At 32.6% G+C, this 15,127-nt stretch overlaps 1 protein-coding gene across 9 annotated transcripts in view; it reads right to left on the minus strand.

Moving 5' to 3' along the window:
- Positions 1-15,127, minus strand: part of LOC129237015 (uncharacterized) — a 93,318-nt gene that overhangs the window by 77,855 nt on the left and 336 nt on the right. Inside the window, exons 1-2 of one of the 9 annotated variants that reach the window (XM_054871375.1) lie at positions 12,389-12,450; positions 6,573-7,300 (exon numbers count right to left, since the gene is read on the minus strand). In XM_054871375.1, the coding sequence (XP_054727350.1) occupies positions 6,573-6,647 (75 nt within the window). In that variant the 5' untranslated portion in view covers positions 6,648-7,300; positions 12,389-12,450. The other 8 variants (XM_054871373.1, XM_054871372.1, XM_054871374.1 and 5 more) reach the window with 8 other exon arrangements.

Consider the following 15,127-nt stretch of genomic DNA (forward strand, 5'->3'; position numbering starts at 1 on the left):
AATTTTAAATGCGAACAAAGCAGTTATGTTTTCTATTTGCCTGAAATTCCACAGATTAACTTACTTTATTTAGCTCTTCGTTTGCGAATTTCACAAAGCCCTTATGACAAGTGCCACTTATTGAGAGTAAGTAATCAGAAGGAAAATTGTAACACAGTGTTAGCGTTCCTTTGTCATTCGATAACAAAGAAATGCAGCTAATATTTGCATGTGTGTATGAGTCTATGTATATGTATGTATATAAGTGCAATAAAAACACCATTTCAATTTGATCATTAGTCATTCACAATACTGGGATGGTTGATGACTCATTTAGCTGCGTGCCTGCATACAGGATTTTTTTTTTGAAAAGTTTTGAAAGTGGCTCCTAGTAGAGAAGAAAAACCAGTAGAATAATCAAAACTTGTAGGCCGTTTTAAATATTTCATTTTTTATTTCAACACACACAAAATTGTATTGCGATCTGTGAATTACTTTTTTGTTTACTAACCATTTAAAGTTGAGGTGTTCTTTACAATGAAAATAACAGAATATCGCACCGTGATAAAATTCTTTATTTTGGAAGGATTAACAGCAACTAACATTTGTAAAAAATGGTGAAAGTATTAAAGGAATCTTACACCTTCATTTCAAACTGTGCATCGATGGGTTTTGGAGTTTATACCAGAAATCATAGAGTTTGCATAAGCGTGAAATTGCTGATGCCACAGGATTTCAGATTAACGAGAACTCCATATTTTATATGTGGAATTACGTGCAGAAAGTTAATGCCACATTTGATAAAACAACAAAAAGCGGTGATTCCGGAAAATTATTGCACAGCTGGTATAAGATTATTGGAGGGTTATTGGAATAAGTGTATTGAAGTTGAGGAAGATTATGTTTAAAAATTTATATTATTTTACGACTATATACGTCTATTCTTTGCTGATGGGATTATAGAACCATGCTTAAGTTTTTTAATGTCCCTCCAAATGTACCTCGAGCAAATCATTAAATCCTCGTTACATGTGTTGTAAGCGCCATTTTTCAAACGTTGAAGTGCTAATTATTGCCCGTTTTTTTATAAGTACGTAGACAATTTTTCCATCTTTCAAAAGAGTACTTCAGAAACCATCAAATATTGTATACATCTAAGTAGTCACTCAGCTGTCGCTGCCACCCGGCTTATTTCGGAATTATCTCAGGAACTAAGGGCAACTAATGCGGATTGACAACTAGACTTAATTTTCATAATTTAAGCGGATTAGGGGAATTTTAGATGGCAGCATCACCGAAAAATGACAGTTAATATCTATTGTGAATGAAAAAATATCAAACTGTTAAAGAGAAGAACAAGAAAGGTTGCATGCAATGCTTTCCTTGGCCGACTGTCAGGGGATATATTTCGGAGCAGTTTGAGAAATTGCAGCTGAAGTTTTTTTTGAATAAATAATGATTTCTTATTATCAGGGCAGCCAATAACCGTATTTGTTGCCTGAGGTCGTTCTTTTACTGAAAAAACTATTCAATAAACTGATCTGTTATTCCCTAATGCACGTAACCACTGTCTGTCATACAAAATTTTAATCAGAATTAACTGCACCGGTAATCCCGATTAACGCTGCCGTATGTCTAGGCTATAAGTGTACCACTCATGTAGCTCTAGGCAAAAGGAAATTGGAAAAACCACATAATCTTCTAGAGAAACTCGAACCATTACTCACTGTTGCAGAAGCCGTAGTCAAGACGCGGTCGTAATATTATACAAGTGCGGTCGTAAGATTTATTTTTTGGCTTCGGCTGTGTAAACTTTGAAGATAAAACATACGTATGCCCTTAATGGGTACTTGAATAGGTATAGACTGGAGTTCCTGTTGAAAAAATACAGAGCTTTCTCCGGATTGCTCTGTCACGTCTATTCATTTTAAAAAGCCATACCCATCCTATGGGGCCCGTTACGTGTTAATACATTTAAAATCAATTTTTTCTAGGCGTATAATACACGCACTGATGTTTATCTATACCCATGACTGTGATATCATTCATTGCCCAGATCTATTGCAGCAGACACTCTTCAATACTCCCCAAGAGTCTTGCGCTGTCCTTGTTCGTTGCATGTGAAAATTTCTAAATTAATTTATTTAAATTATCCACCCATTACTAAGTCTCTTAATGAAATTTATAGAATTTTGACTACTCTGGACCTTCACGTCTTATATATCTTTAAGTCATTTTGTACCTATAGTCTATAAGATTTTGTAATCATAGATCTAATAATTGACAAAAAAAAATTAAATTAAAATTAAATTAATTAATTAAATGAATGGGACCTACTCAGTTGCTGAGTCGACGCAATTTTAGAGTTTTGTTTATGTTTCTGTATTTATTAATAACTCTTTTCTTTCTTATCTCTTTTAAATTGTCTTCCATGTTTACATTAATTCACGATGTACAGAAGGCAGCAATGCGGCCAACATTAGACCGTTAAACGGCTCTCAGCGATGTTGAAGGAAGCAGCTGATTTTCTTGCGACATGAGGGTTGTGACTGCGGTTTGTTTTCGAAAAAACTGAGATTGTATTTGTGATATACAAACAAATCAACACAGCTTCCGTGCATATTACTTCGTTGCTGTCGGAACAACGGCTGAGAGAAAGAGTGTGTGGATACATGTAAAATGAGCGGAGAGAAATCTGCTGCCGAATCGCCTGTGATATGGCAATCGAAGTTACTCTTAGGATTTTTCTTCGGATGACCAAACCTGGTAATCCCTTAACCTAACTTAACATTCCAGTTTTATTTACAGAGTTCTCTCCTTTCATAACTTCCACTTAGTTAGTTCTCATAGATCGTCTAATTACGAATCAGAAAATCATTCCGCTTTTAGGTATTTATATATTTTTAAGGTATTTGTTGCAAACAGAGCGTATTCGAACATTTTTCAAGCAGCAATCAATACTGAGTCGAAAAGTCTGCTTCTCTCTTAGGAAAGTCGGCTGATGCTATTTATATTACTAAATATATAAATAATATTTACGTTAAATCTATTTTAAACTCCGCGATGACCACATTGCTGCTGACGTAGTATGTACTATACGTCGTTGTCCTTTTATCATTTAGCTAACGATTAATTACCGCCATAGTCGAATAGGTTTGTGCGTGACTACCATTCGCGCACAGCCGTTTCTAATGTTCATTGCCACCAGGAAACACTAAATGATGGAAACAATTTATCACATCCAAGTGACTTCTCGGTAAAAAAAAGCAATGCTCGTTCGACGATCGCATAAAACATAACTCTACATTTTCAGGGCAACACCACCAAGTTATACTCCAGTTTTAGAAGTTCAGCTGTGTTTGGCTACAAAAACTATGCGCCAATATTATATAATACACACTTATAGGTATATGTACATAAATAGGTATACATGTACCAGAGAGCTTTACAGTGTACCAGATAGTTACATATACAGGGTTGTAAAAAATATTGTAAAATACTTCAGGAGGTATTAGAGGTACAAAAGAAGCAAAATACTCTTAATAAACATGGGTATGTAAACTAACGGTTTTGTAGATATTGCAAGCAAGTTAATTGTTGTTGTTATTGTTGTAGCAGTACTTTTGCCCTGTCAGTGTAGTGTAATCATCGGTCGTCTTTGTCTAGCTCATCTTACGGTAGGCTCAGCAAACTAGCTGTTTCGACGGGTTGGGTCCAGAGGGAGAGAGGTGTTAGATGAGTGGGTTTGATGGGGCAGGTGAAAAGGTGGTTAGTGTCGTGCGGGGTGCCTTCAAATGCCGGACATATGTTTAGTATGTCGGGGTCGATTCTGGATATGTGGGAGTTTAACCTGCTACAGTATCCAGAACGTAATTGTGCCAAGGTTACGCGGGACTCTCGGGGAAGTTGGAGCTCTTCATCTGCAATTGGTGGTGGTTGGACTCCGATAACGGCATTCGGAGGTCGGGAGCTTAAGAAGGTGCTAAGGGTCTCCCGATGAATGTCGTTTATGGCCTGTCTGTACACTGTTTTGTCTAGGATCTCGTCCACGTAGTTTAGGAAGTGCCTCCTGATGTGCCTGGGAGGTGGCTCAGGCTCAAGCAGGTGTCTGCATGGGTGAGACCTACGGTAACACCCTAGCAGAAACTGCTTGCTTAGCAGTTTGTTATGCTCCTTCACAGGTAGCATATGTGCCTCGTCGTGCAGATGTTGTATGGGGGACATCAGGAGATATCCTGTCGCGGTCCTAATTGCAGTATTTTGGCAGGTCTGCAGCTTCGTCCACTGCGTATCACTGGTTCCAGGCGACCAGACAGGCTCAGCATAGTTAAGAACCGGTCGGCCTATTGCTTTAAAAGTCGACAGCAACATTTCTTTGTCTTTGCCCCAAGTGCTGCCGACAAGCGACTTGAGGACCTTGTTGCGATTCTGTACTTTCGTTGCAATAGCGGTTGTATGCGCTGAGGAGGAGAGCAAGCTGTCAAAGGTGACTCCCAATATTCTGGGGTTGTTTGCCGTCGGCATTGGGGTATCATCGACGTGTACCTGAAGTTGCAGCTTGACCTCCTTTGACCAGGTGGTGAAAAGGGTCGCCGTGGATTTAGTGGGGGAAAGTTGTAGGTTTCTCGCAGTGAAGAAGCGAAAAAGGCGGGCGATGTAGTCGTTTACTTTGGTGCATAGGCCATCAATGTCATTGGCCAACGCGATTATCGTGCAGTCGTCGGCGTGTGAGACCAGTCAGACTCCCTCTGGTGGTGTTTCGAAATATAGGAATTAAAAAAGCAAGGGTGAAAGGACACTACCCTGCGGTACTGCAAGCAAGTTAATCTTTTTTTCTAGTTCGTTTGTTACTTCCATGCTCTTTGTTACTTGGATATTTTTTCGCAGTGAGCTGATGATTTGTGAAACGCATTTTTGTTGATTTATACAAAGCGTCCATAATAATTAATTAGTATTTAAAGTAAAGTAACCCAGCGCTAACAGCAAAGGCTTTCAGCTGGATGTTCTGTCAATTGGACAAAAATTATCCATTACCAACTTTGTACAGAGTAATTCTCCCGAGCACTCGAGAGGACTAGCCGTGTCAGTTAACGATCTCTTTTCCACGACAGTCGGTTCTACGTTACCGAAACGACCCGGATTTATATCCGCCCAAGGACTGTCATTCCAGCAGCATTCCCCGTATGTAAGTATGGGGAATGTTTATGCTGCTACAACAACAACAACGAACACTTGTAACCATTTCTTATTTACTAAGGCTGTTTAAGTGTTCTTATGCAGAATCAACCGACATGCATTTCGTGTATAGCCATGCTAATGGCCACTGAAGCTCGACGCCTTTATACGTAGTAGGTTCGGTAGGATTCACCAAAGTTTGCTTAATGCTTCATTGAGCAAACAGTGCAATTTATTCGGAATATCAGAGTCGGTACTCTTAGAACTCAAAATGAAAGCCTAGCATGGATAAAACATAATTCGGGAACGTTTATGCGGAGAATATCAGCAGAGTTAAGAATTAGTGCTCCTCTCGTTTCAAAAATTCTACACGAGCACAGTCTTCAAATAAACGAGATTATCAAGCACGTTTGAATTTTTGCCTCTGGTTTCAACGCAATGATGTCCCCCATCTCGTCAACATCTTTTTTATTGATGAGGCTGGGTTCACAAGAAATGAATTTATTCATTTTCACTATGCATTGTTTGGGGATATTAGCTTATGGCAATCCTATAAATGCCCTACGAATTAATTAAAAATGTTACCAAATTCGAGCCACTGAAGGTGTTTTAGAAGGAGTTCGAGTACCCTTCAGATAAAGATATTGCGTCTGCTTAGAAATGGAAGGAAGGAAACAACTTCGAGCATCTTATGCAAATTTATTTTTTATTTCATTTCAGAAAAGAGTAGCGCTCCATATCGCCAAGCCTGTTAGTTTGCGGACCCAAGTTGATTAAGACTTTTCACATCTAAAAGGTCCTTCAAAAGTCAACAACATGTCGCAAAATTAGTGATTTTTTGGTAGAAATTATCATCCGAATGAGTCGATAATTTAAAGGAAAGTGAACAAATTTGAAGAAACTGGTTCTGTAGAGAATAGAAAGGGACTGGCGGACCAAAAACTGGACGTTCTGTTGAAAATATTGTGGCTGTAGCGGAAAGTGTTGCTGAACAACTTTCAACATCTCGACGTTCTCAACAATTAGGCATTCACGAATTGATTGTTTGGCGGATTTTACCTGTAGACGCGTTCATGGTGTACATTTAAATGATGTTATTTTTCACATATTATTGTTAAGAGCAGTATTTTGAATCAAAATAGTAAAACCTGATAGAATTTAAATTTTCAATTATTTTATTCTAGAGAAAAAATGTAAGCGTGTCATTTGAGAGGCTCCTTATTAAATATTATACCTATTTGACACCCAATTTCTAACACATTGTATTTGAATATAGTCTGAAAGAACTTACGAATATTTAATAAATGATAAATATTTATAGCTGATCGAAATGCGAATTAACTGATTTTGCTAATGGACATTTGTAGAGGTGCGTATGAGACATTTATTTCTATGGAAAATAACAAAAGTCTACTCACATTTACTAAACTGACCCCGAAGCAAGCAACCCAACCCCAACCGCCATCTGGTGCAACCTTGCGTGTTTGCTTCATATTTTACGTTGTAGTTGTAGTTGTAATTTGTAAATATGGGGTTTGATTTGATGATGTTTGATTTTACGTGTTTTTATCACTTTTTATTTTGGTATTGTCTAGTTAGTGGGGGGTGGATATGTTGCTGTTCCTTGAGTTCGTTGCTTTGTTATACTTGTATATATGTATGTAGATGTTTCTGCTGAACTCTTGTTTTTCAACGCATGTATTGTTTTTATTTTACTATTTCTATATTCGCTTGTATTATTGTTATGCTTTGTGTTGTTTGGCACTTGACTTCTTTTTTTATCGGTGGGTATTTTGTTGTGTTTTTTCTTGTTTTGTTCTCTTATCCGCGCATATTATCTTTTGGTCGCGTTCTGACTTTTGTTCATCGCTGTTCTTTTGAAATTTAATATTGTTTAGTTACTTATTTGTTGACGTAGCAAATAGTTGAGTAACCGATATTAATTTGCGTTGTGGATTTCTGGGCACTTTTTTTGGGTGGGATTAGTTGGTGGCACTATGTGGTGTTTAGGGCTATTAACCAAAATAATATACGTCAGAAAGTAAATTTTCGTAGTAGCCAAATCATTATTGGCATTTTCTCTTTTTGGACTTTGATAAATTTGGCTTAAATTTCTATTTGTATGTGCGTTTATTTGTTTAATCAACTGTAAAATAAGAGAAAAAAAATGTATTATATTATGGGTGGTATCATACGTACTATTTTGTAAAAATTACATTCACATGTATGTTTGTGTGCGTGTTTGTGGAAAATTTCCAAGCAATGTTTTGTTGATAAACTCATTCTTCGTGCTTTGATTTTCGATTTGTTGTTCGTTAGTTTCTCTAAAATTCTCTTGCTACATCACTGAAGTGCTTTATTTCATGATTGCTTATTACAGTTTTTGACGTTACACGTGTTTTGCGGGCGTGAATCGATTTTACTATTCAACGCTGTTTGGGGCACCGCTCATTTCCCCTGCGTTAAGCACACACAGATTGCAAGTGGCTGATGGCAGCCAACACCGGCGTACCTGCTGAGCTAGCCTTATATGTAGTATGTTGTTGTTATTGCAAATAGAAATTTTCAATGGAAATTCATCGAATAGAGAATTTCAATTAAATATTTATTTTACTAAAATGCACACGTATATGTACATACATATGTATGTATGTATGTTTAAGTAAGATAAACATATTTATTATAAATTTAGTTTTGCTTTGTTTCTGTAGATCGTAGAGCGTTATCACATCAGTGTCGAATCGGATCGAAATTTTGAACTCTCTAACTGCTTGATTCCAATTCAAATCATAAAAATAAAAAATAAAATTAAAAAAAGAATTTGTGATAGACATTTTTTTATTAATTTGAAAAAAAAAAAAATTACCAATACGCTCCAATGGCTACGTAAAATTTTTGTTGGAATCAAGCAAGTTGTTTTTTTTTTTGCGGTTCATTTCGATGATTGAATTTTGATTGATTGATTTTGATTGACTGAATTGGATGGATTTTTTTTGGTATTCAAGGAGAAATGGCAAACCCAGCATAACTTTTTGACACCTTTGAGAAATAGTTTTCGATACAGCCAGCATAACTTTTTGACACCTTTGAGAAATAGTTTTCGATACAGCCAGGTTCAAAAATTTGTTTACATTTATTATTTATTATGTGCGGATGAATTCTTACATGAAGCTCGTAATAATTTTTTGATTCGAAAAATCGAAAATTATTTAAATTTTAAGACGATATAATTCGATTAAATAAATAATAATAAATTATAGCCATATTTTGGTTAGTTTTCGAAAATCGTAATTAAAAACAGATGTAGGCAGAATAAGGCATGGCAAGAGTAAGGCGAGCAATATGCAAAATAATGCTGTCAAAGGCGGAACCACTTAAGTTTGAAATAAATATAAAAAATCACTATATACACTTGTTATATTAATATTATTATTGTTGAATTTAATACTCTTGTTGTTGTTACTTTTGTTATTATTTTTACTATTTTTAATTATTAAAAATATTGTTATTGTTCTTGTTATTTTCATAATTATTAATATTATTATCATTTCTCTTAATTTTTCCTCGAAAATCGGGCGCATTATTGAAAACCATGTTTTTTTTCAATTTCCGTTTTAGTATAAAAATCAATAATAACGAAAATATCGGCATACAAAAATAAAATAATAAACCTCTTGGCACGAAAGAATTGAAAATCATAACAATAAATTTAAAAGCGCTTCAACTCAATTAATTTATTCAAATTTTATTCTACCAGATTTCATTAAAATTCGTTGAATTTTTTCAGCACGTTTTAATTCGTTTCTTTTTTTTACATAACTTCTTCACTTAACGGTTACACAGGTCTACAAAAGTGTTTTTTTTATATGAGACTGGTATGATGTACTTTTGTGCGCTGAACTGATATCTCAATGAAAATTGGTACACATGTTAGCCTTGCGTAAATTATGCTGAAATGTATGAAATGATCGAAATCGATCGATCTAAAAATTTTGAAAAATTTATTAATTTACCCATTAAATCACTATTAATGAAATGGAGTAAAAAGTACGGTTCCGATTAAATTTTGTGATTTTTCCGTCTCATGATACTAAAATTGTACACTCATATATCTGTCAAATGTTATTGAGATTAAGATGCCACTGTAGTATTTGATTTCGGTTCGCTCGATCCAGCGAACATCTAAAACGTTTTGTATAAATCGATTCCATGCCAAGTGATCCATGTATTTTGCATATTGTCATACTTATTTCTGAATATCGATTTATTTGTAGACTTTGTATGATAAGAATTAAAAACAAAAATTTTTGAAAACAATTTAATAATTTTGAGATTTATTCAATGTTGAAAATTTTGGTGTGCTATTTAGAGTCAAATATGTACATATGTATGTTCGGTTTCGGTAAAAAATTTTTAAGTCAAATACAAGTTTTATAGATTTTTATTTTATTTTTTAGGATAAATTATAATTTTTAAAATTTTTTTTTGAAAAATTAAAATTTTTTTGTTAAAAATATTAGAAAGAACAAGAAGTAAAAGAACAAAGGATAAATTATAATTTTTAAAATTTTTTTTTGATACATTAAAATTTTTTTGTTCAAAATATTAGAAAGAACAAGAAGTGAACTGGAAGAGATTTGAAATTTTTGTTTGTAATTTTGAGAAATCATTCAATGTTGAAAGCCTTAATGTAGAGTTTTTCAAAGTGAAATATCTTCAGTTTAACAGTCTAAACATTTTCAGTTTAAATTTTTGTTTTCTTACTTTTTAAAGTTAAAATATGATTTTAAAAACAATATTTTTGGAAATGTTTCTTTATTTTTTTGGGCGTAGAAAGTACAGTTTCTGGAAATTAAAAATGGAAACCAAAAATTTTGTATTATTTTTATTTTTTTGTAAAAAAACTTCCAAAGACTGCTCCTTATTTATTTTTTTTGTAAAATACTTGTGGTTGTGAATTTCCTAACCGCGCATTTCAAGAAACTTCACCTTTTGCTCCTAAAACCAATTGGAGCTGAATAAATTTGGTAAAGTTAGCCTTCCTCTAAGAACTCCCTTAGGGGATCTAACCACTAACGAAATCAATTCTAAATTCAATTAAATTAGTTGTTTTGTGTAGCGTAAACAGAAGCGTTTCAACTCCCAGTCAGTTCTTGCACTAAAAGCTCATGAACTGGTTTTTAACAGTTTTTTTTTTTAATTTTTTTTAAATAATTTTGCTATAGTTGTGGGTGGAGTGTGCGTGTGCTGTTTTTATATTTTAGATATTTCATTTGAATTCGTCTCCTTCAATTACATTTCTTATTCTTTTCTGTAATTCCATTATTTAATTTAGTTTAATTTAATTTCTTTACTAAATTTCGTTTCGTTATTTTTTTTATTTCATTTCCTTTTCATTTCGTTTTGGCTTATTTCATTTCGTTCCAAATAGTTTTGTTTCATTTAATTTTTTTGCTCATATTTATGCGTCTAGTATTTCCAATTCCATTTCTTTCGATTTTTTATCACTTTAGTTCTTATTATTTTCGGTAATTATCTACTCTGCGGGGCGCATGGAAAATTTGTCAATAAAGTTGAGTGGATACTAATCGATGCAATTTGCCTCAGTATTAATAATCTGAAAGAGCGAATTGATTTTTGTTTTTTCAATATGACAATATCAAGCATCATCTGGTTATTTTTAATATTTTTATTAACAACATATTTAAGTTATTGCCAATATTTACCGATTTTTTTTCTTACATATAGCTAAAAAATATTACCATGTGTAAAGAAAAGGTGAAGTTTGACCATTAGCTGTGAAGTACAATATTTATATTCGAAAAGTGTTTTTTGCAATATATTTGGCCGATGAAAAAAATCATTTCGCTCCTTCCGATTGTTAATGTTGGGGATACGTAATTGGTACCCCCTTGATGTTTTTTGATAATTTTTTCCATGTGCCACGCAAATGGCGATAATTAGCTTATGTTCAGTCACTGTTTCATTTGTTCCACTTTAAATTATTTAATTTAATTGCATTTCATTTCATTTTATTTGTTTATATTTTTCATTTCCTCTTCATTTCATTTCCTATTCATTTTGTTTCATTCCTTTTTGCCGATAAGTTTTATTCGTTTCATTTCGTTTCTTTCTTATTATTTTTGGCATTCTATTTTATTTTATTTTGTTTAAGACCATTTGATTTAATTTTCTATTTTTTCCAGTTCCATTTTATTTGGTTGAATCATTTTTACACTTTTTTCATTTTCAATTTCTTTTTATTTTAGTATTTATTGTTATTTAATTTAATGCTTTTCTAACCATTTGATACTATTTTGTTGTATTTCATTTTACTTAATATCAAATGATTTCAAGTCAATTTCTTTCTTGTTTTATTCTTATTCAATCCTCGCATCGCCGATGACGTCAGTAGTTTACATTTGCACCTATACAAATATGTACACATACCAAGTGTGATAGTAGTATGCACTTTAGCTTTCGCATTTAGCTGGTTGCATTGGGTGAATTTCCATTCCTCGCCTGCGTAAATACAGAAAGATAAAATGCAAAAAGGGCAAACCAAAGAAGAATAGGCAGCAAGCGTAGAATGTCGGATAGGGCCCTTCTTTAGTAATCGAAAAAGCATGGTTTTAATATGATTTTGAGGTTAAGCTTAAGCTTTAAGAACTCAATTGATTGTTTAAAATTATAATTTTATGCTTTCAATTTTAGCTGGAATTGATAGATCCTTTGTTTTTAACTGTTCAGCTGTTGAACGTCACATATCGTAGCCGCTAATATGTACGAGTATATCTGTATATACATAAGTATGTATACATACATACATAGATACTCTTATTGGTTTTTGTGAGTACTCCAATTCAGGTTCTTGTTTCACTTTACAATCTTCTTTCTCTCTTTGTTGTTGTATATTTTAAACATTTTGCTTTACTTATTTTATTTGTGTGATTTCTGTTATGATTGACTTTGCATTTACTTTTCTCTACACTTTAATTTATTCTTCTGATTATTACTTCATTTTATTGCTTGTTTTAAAATTTAATACTATTTTAATTGTTAGTTTCATTTTTCCATTTGATTTCGCTTTTGAAGAATACTTAAAACACAAAACAAATCGTAAACAAAAAATCAAACAAATTATAAACTGCACAATCCCATAGTTCCAAATGACTGCTCAGCTGAGTGTGAGCCGAGTTTTTCTTATTGTTCTATATACAGTATGCGTCCGTACAACTGCTCATTCATTTGTCTACTCGTATCTCTTGTTGCTTCTACTGTTCCGTAACGTTTGATTTGCCAATCAAGACTAAAACTAAAACCATTCTGTTAACGCAGCAACTATTACTGCTGTTACAGTTGCTATGTATATATACATGGATGTACGTACATATCTATTAATGGGGCTGATGTTTTTGGTGTTGGTGTTAACAGTGGTATTGGTGATCTTTTGGATCGTCATCGGGCGACTTACCAGCGAATTGCTAAACAGAGGAGCTGAAGGTGGCTTAACAGTAGTGTAGCTGTCACTATAGCCGGAAACAATGTAAATAAGAAGAAATAAAGCAAAAGCAAAGACCAACAGCAAACAGAGGGAGAGAGAGAGAGCAATGGAGAGTCTAGGCTGCAGAGTGCAGGTGCAATGTTGGTAAGTTTGGTACTACTCGAAACGCATTCGGTTGTATTGCAAATAGCTTTTCTATGCTGTTGCATAGCTTCGATGGGGCCGACGAAAAAACAAACGATGTGCTCTATTGCCTTGTGCTGCACAGCTGATGGGCCGTTTACCGTTCACGTTCATTGCACGTTTTTTTTTTGTCTACTATTTCTTCCCGCTGTCCAAAGTGTGCAGTCATAGTTGGACGCTTTGTTGATATTTAGTATTTTCCGGTTTTATTTCTTTGTTGTATGATAAATTTATTGAAAAAAAGGGGAGCACACACAATCGTAAATCAATTATATATGTATACATGTGTTGGTGCTAGACAGAGTCACGTGTTGATTCAGCGCCGCACCAAATATAATTATTTTCAAGAGACCGAGTAGACTATTTACCACGCGGATGGGCGCATTATTATTTTCCCCCCCATAGCGGATGAAAATAAGGAAATGTCTAATAAATAAAAGTAAACAAAAACGATTACTTTGCATGCACAGAAATATATTCATATGTATCTATCTACATGTACATATTGCACATTTACAGGTATGAATGTGTGCATGTTGGAAAAGTAAACATCGCACAACTTGGAAGCAAAGCGTAATGGCAGTGGCAGCTTGGCTGTTTTGCTATTTTGCTTTCACGTTGCTCTGATTTCACAGCCAAATTTAATGCTTTGGATTGTGCATGACGTTTATGTAGTTTCACTGTTTTTGATTTTTTTTTGTATTCGCGAAATTTGGCATCGTATTTTGAAATTGTAAATGAGAAAATGTAGAAAATTTGTGGATTTTATTAAAATTTGTTTTTAGAAAAATTTGATGTTGCTATTTTTCTATATTTTCTGTTTACAAAATTTATTTTATTATAATTGCAAGTTTTTTAGGAAATATAGTTTTTCTATTTTATATTTTTTTATTACGCTCCATAATGATTTATTTTATTTTTAAGCTTTTATATGGAACAGTAAAGAAATTTAATAGCCACTATGTGATAATTTTTAAGAAATGAAGATTTCAATCATTAAAAAATTCCTTAATTCTTAATTGAGAATTTTTGAGAAATAATATAAAGAAATTTGTACTTTTTTAAACTATTTTAATTTGTTATTTTAGCAATTATTTGAAATGCTCTGATTTGTATTCAGTGTTATTCTTGAAACTTAATTCCCGATTTGAATAAAACTTCTGAGAGACTTTTGAATGCCGAAGATGGAAAATTTTTTATTTAATTAAATGATTCCTCAAATAAATGTAAATCTATTTTATAGAATTTCCAGAAAATACAAGATGGGTAAAAATTAATCAACCAATTGTGTTTTTGAATACATTGAAATTTTATTAAATAAAAAAATGATTTTGAGTGATGGAAATCTTTTGGCCTTTACGCGCACCATTACTTTTCCATTAGTAACTGCAGCTGCGTAGTTGACAAGTCTTAAATATGATTGCATTATAAATCTTCCGAGTGAGATTAATTTTGCGCCACCTTGTATTACTAAATTTATTATATGAATTTCCATTTTTTGAAAATTTTATCGTTTATTACTTTTTAAGGGCAAATTTGATCCTAATTTTTATATTATATATATTTATAATATTTTTAACATTTTATCGACGCTTTTATCGAAACTTCTTTTTTAATTTTTATCTCCCATTTAAAATATTGTTTTATATTATGAACCAGTTTAAGCTTTTTTTTATTAATAATATTTAAAAAAAAATTTTTCAAAATAAATAATTTAGGAATTAGTTCTTTGAAGTTTATTTTTTTTCTTATTTGAAAATTTAACAATGAGGTTTGATTCATATTATGACCGTTTTTTATTAATTTATTGCTTCCTTTATAGCGGTTTTTATAAATATTTTTTAAATTTATATTTTCATTATAAAATGGCCTAATTTAGGAAGAACATTTTGAAAATATATATAACATTATTTTTATATTTGTTTCATTAGAAATGGTACTCATAAACTTTGGCGTATATTCTTAAGTTTGTAATAGAATAAGCTATATAAATTTAATATAAAGATTTTTTATCAAACATTATTTTCCTTACAACGTTTTTGTTATCATTCATAATTTGGTTTCATTTCACAAATATAATTTTTTTTAATTTTCTCTCGATTTTGATTTGTAATAATTATTTTGTTCATTTTATTTGATCATATTTTTAAGCAATTCATTGTTTATTTTGAGCTGGTATTTATTGGTTTTGTAGGCTCATTTCTGACTTGATTTTCTTAAATTTGTATAGTATTTATGCAATTTTTTGATTTTACAAGCAATATTTTTTCTCTAATTTTTCATTGA

This window comes from Anastrepha obliqua, chromosome 2, assembly GCF_027943255.1.
Source record: "Anastrepha obliqua isolate idAnaObli1 chromosome 2, idAnaObli1_1.0, whole genome shotgun sequence".
In the NCBI taxonomy this organism is placed as follows: domain Eukaryota; kingdom Metazoa; phylum Arthropoda; class Insecta; order Diptera; family Tephritidae; genus Anastrepha; species Anastrepha obliqua.